General features: G+C 39.8%; 1 protein-coding gene and 1 pseudogene across 3 annotated transcripts in view; both read right to left on the bottom strand.

Annotated features, from left to right (window-relative positions):
- PTPRA (protein tyrosine phosphatase receptor type A) overlaps positions 1–25,795 on the bottom strand; it is a 253,295-nt gene that overhangs the window by 34,413 nt on the left and 193,087 nt on the right. For all 3 annotated transcript variants that reach the window (XM_077112344.1, XM_077112345.1, XM_077112342.1), the window contains 5 exons: positions 21,276–21,360; positions 20,009–20,082; positions 19,639–19,775; positions 5,659–5,749; positions 3,325–3,401 (listed from right to left, as the gene is read on the bottom strand). In XM_077112344.1, the coding sequence (XP_076968459.1) occupies positions 3,325–3,401; positions 5,659–5,749; positions 19,639–19,775; positions 20,009–20,082; positions 21,276–21,360 (464 nt within the window). The remainder of the gene's footprint in view (positions 1–3,324; positions 3,402–5,658; positions 5,750–19,638; positions 19,776–20,008; positions 20,083–21,275; positions 21,361–25,795) is intronic.
- On the bottom strand, positions 10,277–19,148 carry LOC143678199 (glutathione peroxidase 1 pseudogene; annotated as a pseudogene).

Raw genomic sequence — 25,795 nt, 5'->3', positions numbered from 1 at the left:
AAAGTTTTGTATTTACTTGGTTTTCATTTAAGGGTTCCTTTTACACTTTGTCAGTTATTTCCTGCCAAATCAAGGTGTAGATCTCATGTAGGGGGTACAGGTCAACTCGAAGATCTATTAGAAGCTAGGCAGGGGTGCACTGGTACTTCAGTGGCAGAATGCCCACGCACTGTGCAGAAGACCTAGGCTCGACTCCTTGCACCATGTGCAGCTAGTCCACATTTGCCCCCTCCAGTTTCTCGGGGTCCAGGATGACCCTGCCAGGGATGATTTGCTCAAAGGTAGCCAGGCCCTCCTCGGATACCACAGAGAAAGGCAGCTGCCTCATGGAATAGGGCTCCTGGGTCAGCAGCACCTGGTGGTACCTGGCAGGGGAGGAGTAGGCTCTGCGGGCGGGGTCCATGGCCACCCCTACCCCCCAGCCCCTGGGCATGCTGGCAGGTCTCTTTTGCTCCATGGATCCCAGAGCACCCACCAACTGCACCAGGGTTATGCAAGGGCCCTTTCACCACTATCCAGGAGAGGCCCCAAAGTTCCACACAGGCCACCTGCGCACCAGGTACGGCACCATCACTCCTGATGTCCATGCCTTTGTCCTGGGCACAGTGTCTGCAACATGCCTCAGGCCTCCCAGACCAGAATGGACAGGGAGTGCAGATCTGAGTCTTGGGTTCTTTTCTTGATGATGCTTTACCCAGGTGCACTACCTTTCTGGGTACAGCCTGCAGGTATGGTGGATCTGTTCCCAGTGTTTGACAACAGGGTTCTCCATTATAGGCAGTGAGAGACAAGAAGCAAAGGAACCTGAGGATGCCACACATCAAATAAGTAGCCTCTGAAAACCTGACAACTGAACTAAAAATTGGCAGATGCTAGAAGTTGTTCATTCAGCATCCTCTTCTAGCTTGACTTTCTTACTATGAGACACGGAAACTAACAGCTAAATTCCCTGGATTCTCCTTGCAGTTCAGTTCTGCATATGACCTAAGTTCTTCCTACCAGAAACTCCAACACATGACTAGAGGAAGAAGTGAGCAATGCAAGATGGTGATTATGCTAGGAAGGTCTGGTATTTGAACAAGCACAACGAAAGTATCTGGTTCTTCAGCAGCACCTGTGCAGAGGTTTCACTATGACAGTCACATGGGGTTTTTGGGCATGCCTCTGGTAGCTCTGCTATTGGATGGGCACCTGACCTTGGTTTATTGGCCCTCCCACAGATTTTGTAAGCTACCCAGTGTCTTTTTGTGTTTCTTTGTTTTCTTCCAATAAGCTTTTTTTAAAAGAGCAATGTTAAATTGATACAAAAACTGCAAAGAAAGTACAGAGTTCTTATATATAAACATGGCCCAATGTCTTTTAATGAACCTCTTCTTGCTTAAAAGAGTGGATGAAAAACTGGACTCTGTTGTCTGCTAATAACTCCAATGGACACACTTGACATTGAATGCCTTCTGAGACCAAGTCCCTATCAATCTCCTGAGCTTCATCTCCACCACTCACCATTTTGAACCTTTCCCATCTCCGTGACTTTGCTTGTGCTTTTCTTTTTGCTTTGAAGTTTCTGTTCATCTTTCTTCTTCTGAATAACCCTTCAATATTGAGTACTCTTGGATGACCAAATTGGGGTGAATGTTTTTTCTCTGTGCCCCACAAAACCTGACAATACTTCTTTTATAACACATAGCATCATACATGAAACAATCTACCTATGTGTCATATCAGGGACTATGTCTTATCTCTGTAACCTTTGGCCTTATCCACAGTGCTTAGTAAATGGCAGGTGCTCAAAAAATGAGGACTGAGTTCAATAAATCTAAATCTTCAATCTCCTATTCATGGTTAAGAACAGGCTTCTTTCTGCTTTTTTAACTTCAATGAGTTCATAAGCACTCTCAATCTAACTCTCTATATCTAAACTTTCATTCCATCTATTAATAACTCTTCAATAGCCATCAAGACATTGTGGAATGCCCTGTTTTTAACTGACAGCCAAGGGAGAAGCCTTGTTTCCTCCTGCTTGCCCATGAGTACCACGTTACCTGCTAGCCAGACTTAACATCCAACTAATTTGTATCTTCACCTTTAATGAGGGAACGAATCAAGATTGGTTATGTTGACAGATGCTGCTGGTTACTAACTAAGGCCTTCCTTTTCTGCCCTGCATCAAAACCATGATGGAAATACTGGGTTCATAATGATGTTAATGACACATGGAAATAGCTAACCCTAGAACTGGCCTACATTTGCCTTTGTATTATATGATATAAATAAATGTTCCTGCCTAGATCAACTGAGTTTTTTCTTTCTTGTACTGGAAGCACCCTAACTGATACTGCTGTGCTCTTCTGTATAATATTATACCAATTTGGTCCTCCCAACCTCTTCATCATGATCCTTGATATGTCCGAGGAATCCTAGCTTATTACCAACATTTTTGCATTTTTCGTATCTCCCATACCAATCATTTCTCTAATCAGAGTTCCATTCCTTCCAACTATCAACATGTGACCATCACTGTTAAACATATATACAAGCACATCAGCAAATACATTCTAGTGAGGATACCCAGGCTGCTCCATTTCTGAAGTCCAAATGATAGCCTTTTGGCCACAATCTTCTATTCTTCCATCTTTCTCTGTTTCTTTTCCCAAGCCTACTCTTTCATTTTCCCAAGATCCTACCTTTTTTCCCTACTACTTTAGTTCATTCCTAACATTACTTTCTTTCTCGACTGAACCTGAAGCTCTTGACCAATCACTTGAAACTGACACTGACATTCCCTAGCCTTCTTTGTCTGAATACGTGTTCTCTGCACATCACTAATCCCAGGGTACAGCTGGAGAAAATTACACAACCCAAGGTCCCTAGCGTTGAAGCTTTCACATCCTAGGTAGGCTCTCAGTGTAGCTAGACATGTCTTTTATTTTCCTTTTTCTGTATCCTTTCTTATAAGCCTCAGAAGCTATTCTAAAACTCCACTATATATACTCTACTATGAATACTTTGGATGGACTGTATGGTATGTGAAGATATCTCAATAAAAATATTTTTAAAAAAAGGATTCATTAACTTTTACAGAGAAACACAAACTTCAACTCAGGTTTCTGAATGTAAACCTTTGGTAGTGATGACACGGTAAATAAGAATACATTTTACACTATTGGACATACTAAATTTTTTTTTCAGTTACTTAAAAAAATCAGTTTCCTCAGGGAAAATTTAAAATGACAAATGTTCCTCCTAACCACAGTTGGGAAGGAGCCATTAGATGGTAGCCAATGGTCATTCAAGAGAATAATAAGAAAAGCTCGAGTTTCTTACATTGATAAAGGAAGCGTTGATGTAATCAGAATCTGGAACACCTTCAACTGGTGTCAGGTGAACTCTAGAGTGGTCATCTACAAAAAAAGGGCAACAATTAATATTTCAATACAATCTGATTTTATTTTTCACTGTTCCCAATGCAACAGGGTCACCTGAGACATCTATGCATTTGTGCATAAATACACACATATCTATAAAGATGTCATGCAACCCTATTTATAACAGCAAAAGTTTAGAATCACCTCAAGTATTATTAGGAGGCTAGTTAAGACAGATCCACAATATGAAGCTGATAAAAAGGAAAGTGAATTTTTTTTTAATTCACAGATGGATTTCCAATATATTGTTATGTTAAAAAAGTCACAGAGCAATGTTACTGCATAATAATTATCTTTTTTTAAATCTGTTTTGTTTTATTAATTTATTAACATGGTTTCTAAACTAATTGGTACATATCAATAAAAAGTATTTTGAAACATGTATAATCACCATAGGACAACAGCTTCCTACTCAGAATCTTTAAGAAGTCCTAATGCAAAAATGATGTTTTCTGGTCCACTAAACTACCAATTTCATACAATATTTCCATTTGTTTTTATCATTGACTTTGGTTGTTTCTGTGGGTCCTGGCACTACTGAAGTTTCCTTTTCCTCTTAAATGTTTCCCATGATTTTTTTTTTCTTTTTTTTTACTTAAGAAGACAAACAATACACTTAGAACCACCAAAAATGGATATCTTAGTTAGCTTAACCTTAGACAAATTTAATAAAGTATCCATATAATCATTGTAAAGCCTGTGTTTGAGCAGTAAGATTCATAAACCAATTTAAAATTAAGGCAACAAGGAAAAAATCTACATATTCAGATAGCAAAGTTCTTAAATTCTAAGTATTAAAAACTAACTTAGATACCATTTGATCAGCTGTCAAAACTGTGACTGTTCTTAAAATATCAAGTAGAAAGTTCTTACATATATCTGCATTGCTACAGTAATGACCTATGTTACAAAATATCCTCTTTATTTCAGGAAAATAGTGTATAACAATTATATCTTTAAAGTAATATATACATACACACACATATACATACCCACACAAATAAACATGCGTAAGAAGACATAAGTATATGTAATTGTCTAGTACAGTGGTCGCTAATCTGTTTTGGTCCTATGCCCTGCCTCATCAATAAAAAATTTGAGCAGTACCTTTGATATATGTATTTTTATTGGTAAATAATGCATATGTACTAATATATTATGTACAGTCATGTGCTGGTTTGAAACTGTTGTGCACCCTTGAAAAGCCCTGTTCTTTAATCCTCATTCAATATTGTTGAGTGGTATCTTTTTAATTAAATTTTTCCTATGGAAATGTTACCCCCTGGGTGGGAACTTTTGATTAGATGTTTTCCACAGAGATGTATCTCAACCATTCAAGGTGGGGTTGCTTACTGGAGTCCTTTAAGAGGGAACCATTTTGGAAAAAGCTTCAGAGCCTACACAGCCAAAAACCTTTGGAGATGGAGAAGGAAAACTCCCCCGGGGAAGTCTTATGAAATGAGAGGATTGGAGAGAAAGCTAGCAAATGTCACCATGTGCCTTCCTAGCTGAGAGGTGTTCCAGACCCATCAGCCTTTCTTGAGTCAAAGTATCTTTCCCTGGGTGCCTTAGTTTGGACATTTTTATAGCCATAGAACTGTAAACTTGCAACTTAATACATTCTCTTTTTAAAAGCCATTCCGTTTCTGGTATATTGCATTCCAGTAGCGTTAACAAAGGACACCCCCGCCCCCCCAAAAAGAAAACAGTTGTTTTTTAAAAGGATGTATTTTAAAAACAAATATAAATATATAAACAGGTGCCAACATTTTCCTCTTGCACCCTTTTGGATTATGCATATCCCATTCTAGAGAAGACAGATATAGAAAAATGTCTGACAGACTATAGATCAATTGACTAGAAGTGGTTACCTCAGGGGTGGGGAGATGGGATGGTGATGAAGAGAACTTTGTGTTGGAATTACTTTGCAACACGCATTATAAAAAAGAACCCCACAGCAACAATAAGCCCTTCCTGTCTGGTCCTACGGAAACTGCTTTCTCTAGCCTCCTAGAAACTTCAGGCCTACCCCCTAAAAACCTAGTCAACCACCCAACTGACCCTGTGAGCAAATAGGGTCACCTGAGGAGTCATAATCTCTCTTTCAGCCCAAAGGTTTGACACTACTCTTGTTACCAACCCTCCTGTGATGGCAAGATTCTCTCCATCCTCAGATAATCTGCCAAGAGGTGTAGTTTCAGGATATATTCCAAGAAACCCTATAAACACTCACAAGGCAAGATGTTTACATATCGATTTTTCTCCTTGTTTTCCTCTTTGGAGGCAGCTTCACAGGTGGCCTGGATAGGACAAGCAGGGAGAGCCTGAAAAGTTAAGAGAAATAACAAGAGTTATTATTAATAGGATAAACATCAAACTTGCACACTGCTGCACCAAGCCCTGACCAATTTCTACCTTTTCTTGCAAGAAAGAACATGGGCCCAAGTGAATACCTGCAGTATAACACCGGGAACATACTTCTTCCCTAAACAGTTTGACGAGTTCTTTAGAGTTTAACACCCAAGAATCCCCAGAGGGCAGAATGCCTTCTTGACACTGTAAGTACAAGATGCCCTATATATGATTACTTTGTGTTTAAGGTCCTGCCACAATGGACCACTCCTCTAAGTAGAAGCAGGACAATAACTGAAAGGATGGGCAATTTATCCCCATAATAATCACCATGAAAGAATCAGACACATCTCAGAGTGACTCACACAGAAGGACACTGAAGGGTCAGCTGAGTTAGGCCCTCTCTTGGGCATGGCACCCTAACCTCTAGCATCATGTGGTAAAGAAGCAAGGATTGGTGGGGCAAAGTCATTCATATGGATGTAGCAGTTAGGAAGAAGGACTTGGATGAAGTGATGCTGAATCTGCAGCAGTTTTGAAGCAAATGTAAACTAGCTAGTGCCAGGAGGTATATGTGTAAGCCTAAAGGGTTTGAGGTAAGACAGCCTGGGTTGTGTGAACTTAAAACTTCAGGCCCAAGTGTCTGTAAAATTGGGATAATAATACCTGCCACGTAAGGAGTAAGTGGGATAATTTCATGTTTGGCACACATAAGTAACTAAATAAATCCTTTTTATGGAAGTGGAAAGGTGAACTTTATTATTTGAACTCTTTTCCTCTTGCTATTATCAAAACTAAGAAAACAGAAAGAGGAATAATTTTAAATTCTAATCAACACAACCTTTCTGATAAGTGATTTGGAGATAAATTTAATGAGCCTTAAAAATATTCATACCCTTTGAGTACCTAAGGTACCTAAGGAAATAAAATCTCTACATTTAAATTATTTAGTTCATCACCATTAAGAATGATCCAAAACTGAAAACAACCTTAGTATCCAGCAGTAGGGGAACAGTTAAGTAAATTATGGTTTGTGTATTACTTTTCATTCATTTTTTCTAACTGATATATATACTGTACAGTTATTAGGCACCAGACTAGGTACAGAGCAAACAGCAGATAATCAAACTATGCATAGGTCTTGCTTTCATGGACAACAGAAACTTGTGGGTGAAAAAAAGACATTTTTTAAAAAAAGACATAAAATATACAATTATATACCACAATAAACGAGATGAAAGAACAGAATGCTATTAGAGAAAGTGTCAGGAGGAACCAAATTAAGATTAAGCATAGTTCTCTGAGGAACGATGAGTGTGGAAAATGGTACTCCAGCACAGAGAACAGCATCTATGATGATACAGAGGCAGGCTTGGCTTGTGTGAGAAACCAAAAGAAGGTCGATGAAGCTGTGGTATAGAAAGCATAGTTGGCAGAGATGGCAGGAGGAAGTGGGAAGAGATGAGATTGGCAAGGTAAGAACACACATTTCTATGGAGGCCCTTAAATAGGGAGTTTGAATTCTATTTTAAGTGCATGAAGAAACCATTGAAGGTTTTAAAAGTATATCCAATGTATATGTAAAGAATCGTGCTGGCTGCTACATGGAAAATGGACTGGAGGGAGGCAAGAACAGACGCATTGACTGGCGGCATAGAAACATGATGGTGGCAAAAATCCCCCATATATATATAATCAATAAAGTAAATGGCAGCACAAAAGGAACCAATTTTGTCCAAAAGGAAGCAAGAGCTTTAGCTTTAAGAAGGGAGCAAATATATTTCCTGGGAACCAGCATGATAGCAGGAGGAGAAATTAAAGTGAAAAACCCTAAGATAAAGACAGCATCTCATGATCCGTCTGTCCTCATCTATTCAAAAGACTTTCCTTTCAGAGTTAAAACCCTGGAAGTTTTGCCTATTGTTTTACTAAGAGAAGCAATTTTATCAGACCCTCTACTGTTAAGATATATGGGGGGAAAAAGGTTTCCTGAGCTGGACACTTGTACATGGAATAGAGACCATATTAAGACTGGAATTGCCCAACTCACCTACATTTTGCTTTCTCTTCCTCTACATAGGCTAGATTTCCACTAGTTTCTTGTGTCGTACAGGGCAGGATGAGCTACAAGGTTTTTTTTTTTAAGCTCTTATGACTAATCCAGAGGCGCTACTTTTCCTGTTCACCCCTTGTCTAAAATGATATAGAACAGAGGTAGTGATAGAAAAGACTCTTGAACACAATCCTCAATACAGAAGGATCAGGAATGACAATGGCTACAACCTCATAATCCTCTCAGCATCCCTAACTCCCTAGTCATGGCAGAGCAAAAGGGAAGCTTCTAAAAGGATAGTTAGGAAAAAATAGGAGCCAAAGCTTGACAAGAGAAAAGATGCCCTTGAGAACATAGTGCTAGACATGAAGGCTCAGATTGAAGAAACAAGGTCAGCAGGGTTGAAAATAACAGAAACCTTATTCCTTTAGTTTCTACTCTGAAAAAGCTTTTAGTTTCTACTCTGAAAAAGACTAGTCCTAGTCTTTCTAGGAAAGAACAGAACCAGAAAGCTGTAAGACGTTAAACTCTAGAAACACTAGGTGGCATCAAAGACTATTTCATTCCTTGCTCAAGCCTTAAACGGCAGCAAGGCTAGGTACGCACTCATTTTCTTCTGTACCAGCCAATTTTTTTCTTGAATTTTTCAATTTTTATATTTATTTAAAAAGTATTTTAAAAAATCATCAACATGCTGACCATCCAATTTAACTTAGAAGTTCTCTCTGGGTCTCTTCTGATCATATTCACTTCCCTCCCCTTTCACAGGAATTATGTTTACCACTCTCTTGTTTTATCTGTACTTTAAACAATATCTTGTTTTTGTTTAGTCCATTTATTGATAAAAATGGAATCATAATCAAATGTTGACTTTTTGTTTTGTTTTGTTCAACCATTTCTTCTTGAGATTCATCCAGGCTGTTATATGCACCTGAAGTCTGTTCACTTTACCGTGTAGGGTGCTCCATTATGAGACCTACCAAAATTTATCTATCTATTCTACTACTGATGAATATTTGGGTTGTTTACAGCTGACAGTCCTGCTTTAAACACTCATTTATATGTGTTTCCTTGTGCACATGCGCAAGAGTTTTGGGTATGAGAATCTTTAACCTTCCAAGATAAAGCCAAATTGCTTTTCAAGGTAGTTGTTCTGACTTATATGCCCATAGCAATGAAAAAATGTTCCAGCTTTTCTTTATCTTCACCAACATTTGCTGTTGTCAGACTGTAAATGTATTAATGTAGGTTTTTTTTAAAGAGAAGTTGTGGGTTTAAAGAAATATTATGCATAAAATACAGGGTGATACTCATATACCACCCTATTATTAACACCTTGCACAGATGTGGCACATTTATTATAATTGAAAGCACATTTTTATAATTCTACTATAATTACCCATGGTTTAACTTAGGGTTCACACTGTGTTTTGCGGCATTTTGGATTTTTTTTTTTTTATTCCTATTCTAGTAACATACACACTACCTAGAGAATAGGAAGTTAAGGCTTAAATGTGCAGAGTTTCTATTCATAACAACGGACAAATTTTGGTGATGCAGTATAACATTGTGAATGTAATTAATACCACTGAATTATATATTTGAGTGTGGTGAAAAGGGTAATGTAGTTTTAATTTGCATTTCTGATTATTAATGAGGTTTACCACCTTTCTGTAGTTTACTGATAAACAGGATTTCCTTTTCAGTAATGTACCAAGTCAAGTGTCTTTTTCCATTATTCTCCTGAACTGCTTATTTATTTTCTAATTAATCTGTAGGAGTTTTTTTATATATTCTGGATATTCACTATTTGTCAGTTATATGTGTTACAAATATCTTTACCAAGTATGTGGCCTTTTCATTTTCTTTATGGTACCTAAATTTTGCATTTTAAGGTAGTTAAATCGATCAATCTTTCCCTTTACCAATGTTTTCAGTCTTAAGAAACCCTTTCCTATTGCGAGATCATAAACAGATTTTCCTAAATTGCCTCTGTGTTTCCTTCATTTTGTCCTTTAAATTTCAGTCTTTACACCAACTATTATTGACTTTTGGGTTTGGTATGAGGCATTAGTTCAGCTTTATTTATTCCCATAGGGTTATCCAAGTGCCCTAGCACTATTTATCATGAAGGCCACTCTTACCCCCACCAAAACTGCAATCACATTTTGTCATAAGTAGGTTTCCATTTACATGTAAGCCTGCTTCTGGGTTCTCTATTTTATTCCACTGGTTGATCTGTCTATCCCAGTGCAAATACAAAACTATCTTAATTACTAAAATGCTCTAACTCTTTATATCTGGTAAGGCAGGTCTCCTCACCTTGTTCTTCTTCTTCAGGAATGTCTTGGCTATTCTTGGATCTTTTCTCCTCCATATAAATTTTAGAATCAGCTTGTCAAGTTCCACAAAAAACCTGTTGGGATTTTTATTGGAAGTGCATTGAATCTATATATCAATTTGGGGAGAACTGACATCTTATAATATTGAGCTTTCTAATCCATTGAGCCTCTGTCTCCATTAATTTAGGCTGTTTTCTTTGGAACATCTTAAAACTTTTTTGTAATTTTCTCCAAAGATTTTGTAAATAATTGGTAAGTTTATTCCTATATACTTTTGGTTTTGATGCTACTGTAGCATAAAAGGAATCTTTTAAAAATTATTAAATTTTGTTTGTGGCCTCTGTATAGAAATGCATTTATATTTTATACTATTTTTGAATCTTGCAGCCTTGCTAAAATAACTTATTCTAATTATTTATCTGATAAGTCTTTGGATTTCTCTGAGGAAAATAATATGTTCCTCTGTGAATAATGTAAATTTATTTCTTCCTTTCCAATTCTTATACCTTTGATAACATACTTCCACACTGCTGCCTGGGATCTCCAGACAGTACAGAATCTTACCCAATTTTAAGTTTGAATCTTCTTTCAAACTTAAAATTTGAAAGTTCTCACCTAATATATTTTCTCACCTAATATATATTCTCACCTAATAAATGCCTTTGACTGAATCTTCTGCAGTGATGAGGAATTTACTGCCTTCCAAGGCAGCTCATCTCACCTTGGAATAGTTCTGTTTAGAAGGACCCAATTCCCAGTGCAAATGTCTTTCGTTTTTCTCTTGCAGTGACTTCTGTAGCCCAGTTATCAGTTGGAAGTCTGAAAGGTCTGAACCCTCTATTCCCTGGCCTTTTGAATTCCAAAGCCCTTGCCACAGTTCTTGCTAATTTCCAGAGGTTTTGAACTCTGAGTCATTTATTTAGAGACAGCTCATCCAGGCAAAGGCTACTGTGCCCCTGACTCAACCCAGATGCCATACCTAGTGTTATAACCATTTTATACAAACATATCTGCTTTACCTGGTAAGCCAAGAATTTAGCTATCTTTACTAAAGATGGGGGACTTGAGGAAGGAGGGTGTGGATCAACATCTCACAATGCATGGATTTTCACAATCTTACTGGCTCTACTTTTCTTCTTTCCTCTCCTCTCTTTCTCCTATCCCCTTCCTTTCAAGAGCTAATCAAATCTATTTTTATTAGTATTATTTTTTTTTACCTTGAACATGTCTTAGGGATCTCAATAAGTGGCTTTTCAAGGTGTTTCCTTTAAACAAAGTTAATATTCCCCCTATCCTAAGACAAATGTTGATAAATAAAAACATCCAGATTGTTACTCTTGAGATGAAAGCCATTGCCTGGAACCTTCAACAATGGATTCATAGAGATGATGTGCAATCTCCTTTTAGCCTGTCAAATATCTAAATACAGCTGTCATGTCCTATGCTTACTGTTCCTTCAGTTGTTCACCACCATGGTTCTGTTTCTCTCCTTACTAACCTCCTATTTACTGATATTCCTTCTCACAGAGACATGAACATAAGAGTCCTGGCACAGTCCAACCTGGGGATAGCAACCCCTTCATCCCAGATGCTATATATCCATTAAAAAACACTAAGATACATCAGATCAAGTCCCCATATAAAACTTGCTTTTAAAAATATTACAAAAAGAATATGCATGTTGTAGAAGAAATTAAAATAACTGAGTAGATGGTAGAAGTTCTCTATCATGTCTCTCCTATTTTCTACCCCTGCTTGTGGATAACTACTGTTAACAGTTCAGAGAAATCTTCAGACTTAAAAAGGAAAAAAACAAAAAAGCATTAATATATATACAGTTATATATTTTAAAAACAAAAATGGGATTATATCATGCACATTTCTCTGTAGTATGTTTTCTTTCTCTTTTTTTTTTTGCATGGGCAGGCACCGGGAATCGAAACCAGGTCTCCAGAATGGCAGGCGAGAATACTGCCTGCTGAGCCACTGTGGCCCGCCCTGTAGTATGTTTTCTAACAAAACAATATGACTTGGAGATCTATATCAATACATTCATTTTTTTCCCCCCTGACACCAGACATTTTATTAATGGGGAGATTTGCCTTGGTCTGGGAGAGGGAAGGCTGGGATGGACATAATCAGCACCCATCTCGGGGGATCTTCCTGGGCTTCAGGTGGTACTCCGTACAGTTTTAGAGGAAATACCATCATCGATAAAAACTCCTCATTGTGGGCAAGACTGGTCCCCTGGGACAGCTGGGCCTCTATGTCAAACTCGATGTCGATGGTCGGGAAGCAGCGGCTGTACCTGCGTATCTGCACACCACTGGAGCCCACCAGGAACTTCTTGAAGTTCCAGGTGACGTCCGTTGTGGCACACTGGAGACCCAGTGATGAACTTGGGGTCAGTCTTGAGCGAAGCAGCATCATTTCTGGCAGGGCCTCTTGTAAGAAGGTGAAGAGGGGGTGTGCCTGGATGCGGCTCAAGTGGTACTTCTCGATAAACCGCTTCCCGGTTGGCTGTCTTTGAGTGAATTCAAGATCAGTTCGTTCAAGACTTTTTCCAGATGCCCGAATTGGTTGCTAGGGCCCGAGGCACTGCTGCAGTTCCATATGTTGGGTGCAGTCCCGGATGACGGTACCTCAGAGTGATACCACGTTCTCGATGAGCAGCACTTTGCCCCATAGTGAACCTACGCTCACAGGCTCTCCGCCGGCCAGTGGGTGTGCTGAGAAGTGTACAGAGTGCTGGGCCACCGGCGTGAGCTACCAGGAGCAGCGCAGCGCACGTGCTGTGTGAAAACCTCAGTGGTGCCGGGAGAACACAGGAACCAGGGCAGGCCAACACATCCATTTTAATAATTACAGAGTTTCATAATGGATGTGAGAGACCATTTAGATATTCTGCTATTTGCCAGATATATACTTTTTATTTTCTTCTTGTATTATAAATAATGCTGTAATGAACATCCTTGTATAAATACATATCTGCCTTTAAATTTTGATAGATCCTGCCAAATCATCTTCCATTGCTATACCAATTTAATGCCTGCCACATATGTAAAAGAGTACTGGTATTCCCCTATATCTTTGCCCAAATTAAATAGCAATTTTTAAAAATTTTCAAATCTGATAGGTCCAAAATAATCATTTTAATCTGCACTTCTCTCATTACTAGAAGTAGTTCAGCTTTTCATGTGTTTATGGACTATTTGTATTTTTTTTTCTGTTAACTGCTAAGGTTTCTACTGGATTTTTATGTTTTTCTCACAGGTTGCTAGCTCTTTATAAATTATGAATAATTATATGCCTACATGTGGCAGATACTTTTTCCAGCTGGTCACTTATTTCTGCTATTGTCTATCATACAGACACTTAGCATTTTAATATATTTATTATCTTTCAATCTTTGACATTTGGCTTCTCAATTCTGTGGTGTGCTTAGAAAGGCCTTCTCTATCCCATGGTTATAAAAATATTATCCTGTTATGGCAGTCACAAATTGATGTGTTTGCTCTATGTGCTATTCTTCCTCTTCTCTGGTCAGGGTTGACTTAGCCAAGCAGTTATCCCTGGCCCATTTTGGCCCAATAGGAATCACTCTCCCAGGATTTTGAAACTTGGAAAGAAGCAGAGCCACACCAGAGAAGCTCCCTAGGAGGGCCCCAGAGCCACCAGGGCAGGGTCTGGTTTACCTAAGGGTTGGTAGTCCAACTCATCTTTCAATTTAGCCAGGTTCCCCAAAAGTCTTTCCAACTGATAGTTTTGCTTGCTTTTTGTTAATTTAGTTAAGTTGACTTCTCTTGTTTTTATCAAAGAACCTAAATTGACTTAGCAGTTAAAATCTGAGAGTTGGTTGTAACTGAGATGCTCTTGAGGGAAATGTGGGTGATGTAAACCTGATCACGGGTTCAGATGGAAGGAAAGAATTATCAATCAATTTCCAGGATGGAAAAGATCAGGCTGCTCATGGTTCACAGCTGTACAACAGTTACTCTAGTTATTGCTTGTGATCACCTGGGATGTATACTAGTTGGTGGTTAAGGGATAGGAGAGTTCCAAATAAAAGGAGACTAGAACTGGTGATAACAAGAAACAAGGATGATTACTTTTCACAATATTAGATAACAAAACAAGAAAAAGCCCAGCTTCAACACCAAATGTTCATCTCTAATCAGACAGAACAAAACTTAGGGGCTTTCTATGACTACGTTATGTATTTGGCTGAACTAAAATACACAGCAAAAGATTTCAGAATTCTCATTGCTAAATTTTAATTCCAGTTGAATCCATATCATTTCTTGGCTGAAAGGTAAGGCTTGAAGTGATGCTGAAATGATGCTGAAAGGTAAGGCTTGAAGTGATGTTGGAAACAGGCGACTTTGAGAAAGCCAACTTCCAAACCTTTCTATTGTGCTCTCTACAGCATCTTGCTTTCACTATGAAAAATGCCCCACACTCCAGTTTCATCATTCATGGATAATTAGCACATAAGCATAACACAATCTGGAGGGTAAAATACATAATCAAGGTAGAAAAACTGCAGGAGTTCACTGACCTGGATCATCAAAATTCACAGGAACAGTTAATGATACAGATTTTAAGGTTGTTAGACCAAGGAGGAAAGAGTATTATTTTTGGATAAGGCCAAATTTCTGATTAAGGAATGATCAACTGAATTTCTACAGTTAGTATAATAGCTCAGGTAACTGGCAATGGTTATACTTCTGGGCTAGGCTGACCAGTGGAAACCAGGACTGAATTGTTCAAGACTTTTCTTGAGAAGCTAGAAAGTGCTCGACACAATGTAGAAAGGATGAGAATGTTATAGCTACAACCTTCCCACTGAACACCATCACCATGTCCCTGACAGATCCACAACATGTGACTTGCTGAAGGGTGTACACTAGTGAGGAAAGCAATAGAATCTTTCAGAAGTACTTTTCTGGCTATCCTTACCAGAATGAGATGCTGAAGGAAGGAATTAGCACCAAAGTGGGATTCTTGATCTCAGGAGGTTGGAAGGAACTCTGGAGGACGTGGTCATCAGGCTCAGAGGGCTCAAGTGGATAATTCATTATGCAGTTCCCAATAACTGAAGTGGGAGGCGCCAGTCCATGTCAGTTGAGGGCGCCTGACTAGAACTGCCATGAGAGAGAAAGATCCTCCCTCATCAAACTTCCAGCCTGGGTCAGTTCACAGACCCAGAGCCCTTTAATAAGAGGGAGGCCAACCACCTGCAAAGAGAACCCTGCCACAGCATGGAACCACTCATATACCATGAATCTTCCTATTCATCTTGCCCAAGAACCATGAGCCATCTATCACCTTTTGGGATCTACTGGGATCTTGAGCTGAGATCACTAATTCTTGAGGATCCCACTATGATTTGCTATTTAGAAAGGAGCCTTGTAGGTCAAGTGATAGAAGATATTTTGTCCCGAACTAGCTTCATGTTAAGAACTACCTATTTCCCCAGTGTATGGTTAGAACAAATACCTACAGCAAGGGGCAGAATACCCCTAACCCACTGAGTAAGAGCTTTTAGTGTAGGAAGAAGAAATGCAAACCCCTGGTGTAGTATCCTTTCTTAATCAAAAGACTAAGTCCCTAGGTAATCACAGAGACTCCAAGTGCAATAGAAAACTTAAAAGTTACAGGATAATAATGAACTAATCCACACACACCATCTGGAGATGGCATGGAGCAAGGGCTCAATAACCACCAGTATCTGCTACTGTGAGGTTTCCTATTACCCTCCATGCAAGCCACTGAATAGACCAGCACAAAAGACTGATAAGTCTTTAAGAATGTAAGTAGATTACGTTAAACAGGATTAGGTGGAGTGGTAGGTTTGCAGTTGTCTTTCCAGATGTACTCTCCTTCCTACAGATTAACATAGGTCCTGATACTAGGCATATAGTTATTAATGGAGGCACAAAGATTTTTTTTTCCTTTAGAGGGCACAAAGAGTATCTGAAGCAGTTTCCCTTTCTTAAGGCAGGGGCAACCTCTGTCATATATCATCTTGACCTCTCTGTGCTGTGATGGTTCATAGGAATTTTGTGTTTTATAGGACATTGCTCTGACAACTACACCAATGGCATCAAGCGGACAAGACTTGAAGAGGAGTAAGTTATGCGCCCTAGATGCATGTGCTAGACATAAATAAAAATACAGTAGTCTACTACCTCAGTCAAATTTCTGAAGTCCAAAGACCTGGAGCATGTCAAGATATCTTCTCCAATGTAAAGGACAAGTTGCTGTTCCTTGTCCCACCATCCCTTCCTGTGATAGTTAGATTCATGTGTGAACTTGGCCAAGTGATGGTTCCAGCTGTATGGTCAAGTAAGCACTGACCTAACCATTACTTCAAAGACATTTCAGTCAGTTTATTGCGTCTATGGCTGATTACATCTATAACCAACTTTTTGTGTCTTCTGCAATGAGAGAAACCAATCAGTTGGATTTAATGCAGTCAGTTGAAGATTTTAAGGAACAGGTGATAATTTCAACAGTGAGAAGAGAGAAGTTTCATCTGTACTTCAGCCAGCCTATCCTGCAGAATTTATCAAACACCTTTATCGTTGTTGCCAGCCTATGGCCTGCCCTACGGAATTTGGGGCATCCCACAGCTGTGTGAGACACTTTTATAAAATCTTGTATTTATAGATACCTTCTGGTGCTTCTGTTTCCCTAGAGAACCCTGACTAACACACTCCCCCACTAAGAAAAAGAAAAAGTAGCAAAGGGCGGGCCACGGTGGCTCAGCAGGCAAGAATGCTTGCCTGCCATGCCAGAGGACCCGGGTTCGATTCCTGGTGCCTGCTCATGTAAAAAAAAAAAAAAAAAAAAAGATGTTAATACCAAAAAAAAAAAAAAAAGAAAAAGTAGCAAAGCTTGCTGGACTATTATGGATTTGGGAGACAGCCTTTATCACATACAGTGGCCTGCTCTGACCCATTTCCTGGATCACCTGAATAGAGACAGTGTACCAGCTGATCCAGGCCACAGAGAAATTGGTTCTGTTAGATCCTATGGGGTTCTAAGCATTTGTGGTAAGGCTGAGCAGGAAATCATAATGAAACATACTAGGATCTGGGACAAGACCATGACCCTGTCAGCAAGACCATGCTCCTAGCTTAGTAGTGAGCCCTGGTGGAGACTGTAAGCCTGACCATGGGATACCCAGTATCCAAGTGACTTCAACTGCTCCTCATAAGCTAAGTATGTGATCTAACAAATCATAAATCTGGACATAACCAACAGGATTCTACCACCAGCTGGAAGTGATATGTACAGAGTGCTGCCACACTACCCCACTCCTTCAACAGACACCTCTGATTTCCTGATGACATTGACAGTTGACCAAAGAAGAAAACATCCAACTTAATGTACAAATGGTTCTGTGAGACAAGGTGGTCGATGCTGGGAGTAGAGTGCTGTGGGGTAACCTCCTTAAGTGGTGGCTTTTAATGGTATAAAAGTTAAATCCTCCCAGTGAACAGAACTTCAAGCAAGTTACTACTCTATCTCACTGGAGATCAGGATCTAGTGATCCCTGTCTAGTAGATAATTGCAACAAATAAGATGGGAAATTATGCCCCATGTGAGCTCATGTGATGGCACTTACTGCTAAGAACCCAGGAAATTTTGGTCAGCCCTTTCCCTCACCATCCTGGTACAGGTCCAATGAGCTCATGAACTCAGTGGCTATGGTAACAGGGAAAGGTCAAGGGGTCAACAACTCGGATTTTCTCTAACTGAGGTCTATCTAGCCTTGTCACTCCAGGGAACCCTAAAAGCCAGCAGTAGGGACCAAGCTTGAGACCTTGATGTGTCAAGTAAGGGATCAGCCAGTTACCCAGAGACAGGATGATCATACTGGATCCCTTCCACTGAGGAAATACAGCAATTTCCTCAGACCACAGCATCTATCTGAATCTGCTTGTCATGTCTTCCATGGAATCTTGGGGAACACTGCCTCTAAACAAAGAACTAATTCCACAGAAAAAGAGATATGGCAATGGGATCACATGCTCCATCATGCAGAAGCAATTGGTATTATAGACTACAAAACAGTTAGAAGGGTCTATCAAAGGCCCAGCACTGGTGCTGAAGCTGGGTTACTGTCTTATGGAATGTGGTAAATATTCTGAATCAGTGACCATTAAATGGTGCTGATTTCCCAACAGCCAGATAAAAAGGGCCCACGACATTTCATTAACTCTTGCCTGGTAAATGGTCTTCTGCTTTAACTCTTGCCTCCTTCCCATCTAATCTCCACACTCTAGCTAGTGGTTGTCTCAAAATGCAAATGTGATCGCATCAGTCTTCATTCTCCCAGGCCCTTCATTGATGGAGCAGATGTGATGTGACCAGCACATCAAATAACCATTTCTTCTTTCCTCTTTGTTCCCAGAGCTCCCATTCTGTGGAGTTGTCTGCCTATCCTCTACATGAACTAGGAATAATCTGGACTGGTCTCAGCCAGCCACAAATCTGACTGACCCATGGCTTTGCACTTCTCTTATGACAATCTACAAGCACCACAATTTGCTCTTCCTCCACAGTCTTGTCTTTTACTATCCTCCCTTGAGTCTCTTCCCTGCAGCCACAGACAGTCTTTTATTTTACTGAATGTGCCTTTTCCTCACCCTCCTCACTACTAACATTTTGCTCTGGCTAGTTCCAGTGCTGGAATTCCCCTCCCCTCCCATCTCCCTCCCACCCCCTCCCCTTGCCTACTGATTAGGTCTCAATTCAAACATCATTTCCTCAAGGAAATTCTTCTGACCTGGCATCAGAACTGGTGGGCTGAGATCACTGACTGGTGGCTCACAAACATACTCTGTTTCCTTGAAGGGAGTTATAAAAAATTATGAATCTAAACATTCAAAACTACTATGTTCTGTAGTTTGCTGTAGTCCTCACCTTCCATACCCGTCTACTCTTCTGTCTACTTAAATCACCCATGGACCCTTACTCCAGAATCTAAAAGGCCATTACTTAACATGCATTCCTACAGTTATACACCAGCTTTCCAGGTCCTATATTGCTATTTAAATTTACCCAGCTATTTTTGTTCTTTGTTGAAGGGCTTCTCTACTGGACAGTGGGTTCTAAGAGGAGGGATTAGATCTATTTTTGCTTCCCATCATATCCCTGGCACCTAGAATACTACCTGGCAAATATTAGATGCTCAAAAAATATGGATTAAACAAATGAAGTAAAGATATAACAATGAATGGATGGATGGATGGGTGAGTGGGTGACTGGATGAGGGAGGTGAGGCAAATCTTTTCATTTCCTGCCTTGATCACACAGAAAGACAGTCAGATGGGTGGTAAAAAATTTCATTCTTTTAATCCATTACAAATCTGTTTTCTACCCCATGACTTAAAAGGCCTGACCTTAAGGTCTGCCTTCTTCCCTGTTGACATACCAGGCTCAACAAAGAACTCACATTGAATTCCTCTCTGAAGAGCTTATTGTCGTCCGCCATTCTCCGGTTAATCTCTTCCTCTAGCTTGTCCACGGGCAGGGGCGGATACTTCCTGTTGGTGCTTGGAGACCTGGCCAGAAGTGGTACGCTCTGGGGCTCTGCAGTGCACAATGTTAAGGGTCAGTCAGGTGCCCTGGGGGACACATCCCCATCCCTGGAGACTAAAATGGGGGTTCTACCTATGGACCAGAGCTCCAAGAACTGCTCGCTTCAAAAATTTTTTTTCCTTCTTCATTTTTTATAGTTTTATTCTTTTAAAAGGATGAGGAGAACCCTAATTTCTTGGTTTACATCCACATGCAGGTCTCTCAAGCCATTAAGGCTGCCTTACCTACATCCTCGGTGCGGCCATTGGATAATCGGAAAGAATTGGAATGGCTCCCGGCTTGCTTGTATTTCTTAAACCTAATGAGAAAATTTGTTAGTGAAAAACTAAGCACTAAGGCAGAAAAGCCAGCATTGGCTTTGTATTCTCATCTATGTAGTTTTCAGTTCAGCATTTCTAAGTCTCTTCTATCAAATAAACAAATTCAGCTCACACACACCCTGAGGCAGTTTCATTTCCTGTGGCTGGGTGCCTTTAGGATGTTCCTGCTTACCCTTGGCAAACTAAAATCCAACCCAGGGAACACCAATGGTATATTTTGGCCTGTATGGCTCCTCTGTAGCTCCAGTTCAAGCTCTAGATCCAACCCCTGGAGATCACCGCTATACCAGGTAGAGAAAGGGGTGAGTGGGTGGAACACAGGAGGAGGAGATGGTAAGATTCACAGCAAACAAAAATCTTGTATTTCTCCAGTGCAGTCTGGCAGCCCCAGGGAGACACCCAGAGCTTTAGACAGGGTAAGCATGGGTCTGGTCACAAATCTCCTGTGGAAGGATGGAGACATGTGCCAATTATAGGAGTGCACAAGGTTCCCCCTCAAAATCACTGCAGAAGAACAAGAGGGAGACAGGGTAGGTTAAATCAAAGATAAAGGCAGAGTCAAATCCCATTTATCAGGGCTGTCATTTCAGCAGGAAGAGAACAAATACACCTCCCTTGGGGTCTCCTTCCCTGCTTCTGTTCATTGTTTGAGGGGTAATAGTATCTAGAGGATCCTGAAAGAGGGTCAGAAAGAGGAGCCCTGTAAGTTACATGTCTAGCTCAGCGAAGTACCAAGGGTCCCAAAAGGGTTATATAGCAAGTCTCAACTAGAAATAAAGTTGGCCTTTGCTGAACACACAATCTCTACTGGGGCCCTTTTAGGGGCTGCTTCAACAGAGCTGAATCTGAAGATCTTGAAACATCCATCACTAATAACACAGATTGGCTTTTTCCTCCAACCTCCAAACCACCATTCTGGACTTTAGATTTAACTGGAGTGGGGAACTGTACTTGGACAGATGGAAGAAAAGGAGAGAAGTCAGGTCTTGAGGAAAACTATGTAGAGCTTTCAAACCATTTCGAAACAGATTTTTAATCTTGGCACTTTCATGAGTCATCTTTGTTCCATTCATCACTCTTAGCCTACTGTTTTCTGGGCTATGTGAGCTTATTGTGATATTTAGCTGTTGAAACAGAATTCAAGAGAATGTAGAAGGATTAATGTGCTCACCTTAACATGTACAGAACTATGATAATAAACACAATCACTAGCAGAGAGGAAAGGGCCACCATCACTGCGATAATTGGCGTCTCATCTGAAATCAAGAGAACAGAACATGTCATTACCATTGTCTTCAATGGAGGATTCAAGCCAGCTTCTCACAGAAATACCCTGCTGAGGAAGAAGGGTTCATTCAATGCTTCCAGAGATGGCAGGGCACAGGCACAGAAAGAATTTCCTATTGTCACCCTAGGGCTTGTTGGGGGAGGGGAGGATATGTGGAGCAGGGCCCAGGGTGACATGTCCACTCCATCCTTAATATACCATACATTCATTTACTGTCTCCCTGAATTAGAATACAAGCTCCTTGATTGCAAAGTCTTTGTCTCATTCCTTGCTATATCTGTTGATCCTAAAACAGTGCTTAGTGTATAGAAAATTCCCAAACACCTGAAGGCAAGAACATATCCAGTCCTGATGGAAAACTGGATGTGTAAGGTCAACTCTGTTTTCTCTCCCAATCTCAAAGGCTTCATCTATAGGAAGATGGAGGAAAAAGGAAAAAAAGGACTGTTTTCCTATCATAAACCCAAATGGTTTCCTGGCACAAGGAGTATTGTTCCTTATTAAAACAAGGAGACATTATTAGATCCTTAGGCACTCTGCATCAAAAAATGTTAGGTGCTCCTTTCTATCTCTTTCCATATCCTGCTTCCTCACCTCTCAGGCACCTTTTGCTAGGATACCAACTACAGCAATACCTGGCTTGGAGATACAGTAACCCTTTTCTCTATTCCACAAGACACAGCTCTCTTTCCTCACCAACACCTACCCTCCTTTCTCATGGTAGATGCCCAGGTGCTGACTTGTGCTCCTCCACTCTTGTCCAAAGATTTCATTCAGGAAATAAATGGTAACTGGCCTTATCACTCACACCTTCCCATCAGGAACTATACAACCAGAGTTTCTATCTACAAATTTTTCCTTCTTGTAAATGTGGAGGACATATATCTCCCATGCCAAAGGTCAATCCTGTTATCCATTACATCCATTTCTAAGAGTGAGCTTCTTGACCTCGTTTATCCTATTCCAGCCATCACCAGCCCCATTTCTCTCTTCACAGCTAACTTCTCACAAAAGTTGTCTATAAATGTTTTCTCTACTTCCTTACTCCCAGGTACTCCTCAATCTGTTTTGCTCAGACTCCCACCCTCAGTGCTCCATTTAAACTGTTCATCAGGGACATCAACAAATGCCTATTTACCAAATACAATGGAAACGGTTCTATCCTCATCTTACTCAACTTCTTGGCAGTACTGATTCAAAAAATATTTATGGGCCAGTAATTGTATGTCAGATACTGTTCTAGACCCTGGAAATTGAGAAGTGATCAAACAGGCAAGCGTAAATTCAGGGGAGAAGGGGCACTATTCACCAACAAGTAAACACTTAATTTCAGACACTGACATGTGCTATGACAAAAACAAAGTAGAATAAAGGGACAGAGAGTGATGGGTGCAGGTCACTGATAAATATGAAATGAACCATGCAAAGCTTTAGGCAAAGAGCTTTCTAGGCACAGGGAAGAGCAAGCATAATAGCCCTTCAGAACTTGGGGGGTTCAAGAAAACAGCACAAAAGTCAGCATATACCATCTTATACCTAGATGAGGCAGGAGAAGTGGGCAAAAGTCGGATTAGGGCTTTGTAGGCCATGATGATGACTGTGGATTTAATTCTGAATGTGAGGAGAAACATTATATGGTTGGAGGGCTTTCTGCAGGTGAGATATATAACTGGATCCACATTTTTTTTTAAGACCTATTAACTGACTCATCAGCAGCAGTCATGGAATAGGAAGTAATCAGCAGAATGTGGTGTCATGGAAACCAAGAGTAGAGTTTTTCAAGAAGGAGGGAGTGATCAACTCAAATACTGCCAAAAGGGTTAGAAGGGTTTGGACAAAAAAGTGATGATGGATTTGAAAAGATAGTAACTATTGGTGGCCTTTTCAAGAGTGGTTTCAGTTGAGTAGTGGTTGAGAAAGTCTAATTAGGAGTGAATAAAGACAGAAAGAAGAGACAGTGAGACACCAACTCCTCCTTTCAAGACTTTTACCTTAAAGGGATGCAAAGAAAAGGAGCAGGAGTTGGAGGGAGCTATTGGGATTGAGAGTTGATGTTTTAGTTTTATATAGAAACGGGAGATGTTATACCATGCTTCTTTGTTGATGGCAACTTTCAAACACACTGTAATAGTTCTCATCTTAAAATGAGTAGTCACCCTGGCAACCTGGGACAGGATGCCCAGGGATGAGCCTGGCCCTGGCATCACGGGATTGAGAAAAACTGTCTGACCAAAAGTGGGAAGAGAAATGATACAAAATGAAGATTCACTGGCTGAGAGATTTCATATAGAGTTGAAAGGGCATTCTGGAGGTTATTATGCATTACATAGATACCTGCTTTCAATTTTTGGTGTACTGGAGTAGCTAGAAGGATATACCTGAAACTAGTGAACTGTAATCCAGTAGCCTTGATTCTTGAAGATGATGGATAACTATATAGTTTTTATGGTGTGACCATGTGATTGTGAAAACCTTGTGACTAACATTTCCTTTACACAGTGTATGAACAAATGAGTAAGAACACAAAGACAAAAAATAAATAATCAGGGGGTATGGGATGTTGTAAGTGTTCTTTTTTACTTTTATTTTTACTCTTCTGGAGTAATGAAAATGTTCAAAAATTGACTGTGATGATGAATGCATAGCTATATGATGATACTGTAAACCGCTGATTGTACACTTTGGATGATTATATGGTAAGTGAATATATAATATAGCTCAATAAAATTGAATTTAAAAAAAAGTGAAGTCAAATCAGCTGACCACGCTCTACGTTTTGAAGTACTTTTCTCTCTCGGTTTCCACAACAAGCACTCTTCTGATTTTCTTTCTATCTCTTGGCTGCTCCTTCTGTTTCCCTCACCAGTTCTTCTCCTAAAACCAGATCTCTAAATATGAGATTCCTTAGTACTCTGTCCTTGGCACTCTTCTCTACACTCTCTCTAGTTGATCTGATAAGACAGATGCTGTAAGGACAAATATGCTAGTAATTCCAAAATTTTTATCACTTTAATCACAAAATCAAGGTGTCCCCCTGATTTCACCCTAATATGCACCTTCTACATCCAGCCCAGCTGCAAGTAATATATTGACTTCAACATCTCAAATACAATCAACATCTCAAATCTGTCTGTTTTTATCCCATTCTATACTGATACCACTCATAGTCTCAATCTGCATCCTTTTTCACTTGGATCACAGAAAGCCGCTGTCTCCTGCCAACCCATTCTCCACAAAGCAGGCAGAGTGATTTCGAAAAAAGCAAATCAGATCATGACCCTCCCTTATCTAAAACTTTTTAAAGATTTCCTAAGCCCTTAGAATTAAATCTAATGTCCTTACCTTGACCTACAAGAAACTCCCAATTTAGCCCCTGACCCTCTTTCCTTGCTCATTAAACTTCAACCACTGAAATCCTTCAATGCTAAGTTCATTTCTTCCTTAGGCCTTTGAACAAGTTATTTCTTCTGTTTAACAGTCTTCCCCCATTCTTTCCTAGCTAACGCCTCTTCAACCAGTTCTCACTTTAGTACTGTCATTTTTTCCCAGAGAGATCTCTGGCTTACTAAATTAGGGTCCTAACACTTCTAAGTTTGTTTCTTCAACTCTAAAATAAGAGTTGCTCTGAAGATTAAATCAGATCATCCGTGTAAAGTTCTTGGCACAGTAATTAGCACACATTGTGAGTCAATGTTAGCAAATGTTTTATTATTTTCATGTAGTACGCTATTATTTCTTTTTACATACTCACCACACTTTGTTTTATTTGACTATAGTTGACTGAGTGCCCCTTCTTTACACCATATATTCCAAAAGTGCAATGGTTACCTATCTACCTTGTTCCTCTCTGTATACCTAAACAGAGCACAGTGTTACGGACACAATAGGCACTAAAAGAAGCCTGGGCTATATTAGGTGAATGAATAAAATAATGAATGATTTTTATGTTTGTGCTAAATGCCAATCACATAGTGCCCTATTAAAAGAAGGTAAACAGAATCATCTGGCTCAAGACAGTGAGCCTGAATCTATAAATTTACTTCTCCCTCTTTCCAAAGCACACTGAAATGGTAGAAAACCTAAAAATACTAATGCATCAACAGCATATCTGGAAGGCAGCAAAGGTAGCATCAGTAGCTCATAAACTGAGGAACTTCTGGAAGACAAAGCAGGCAGAACTAGGCTGCTAAAGAGATTAATCAGAGCCAAAGAATTTCCAGATAAAGAAAGACTGCTGAAAAATAAGTGCTAGTTCTACCAGCCTAAGTCTGGAAACACCTCAAAACTTAGAGTCAACTAGGGCTTGGAATGAGAGTCAGCCTTGAGGTACCAGTAAAGTATTTAACCGAAGGTCTGACATTATGGGGTCAATACACCCACAGGTTAAGTGACAAGCTATGGTG

The sequence above is a fragment of the Tamandua tetradactyla genome, chromosome 1 (assembly GCF_023851605.1).
Source record: "Tamandua tetradactyla isolate mTamTet1 chromosome 1, mTamTet1.pri, whole genome shotgun sequence".
Classification (NCBI taxonomy): Eukaryota; Metazoa; Chordata; class Mammalia; order Pilosa; family Myrmecophagidae; genus Tamandua; species Tamandua tetradactyla.
Note: the sequence above shows the minus strand (reverse complement) of the source record. Positions and strands in the feature narration are given on the sequence as shown.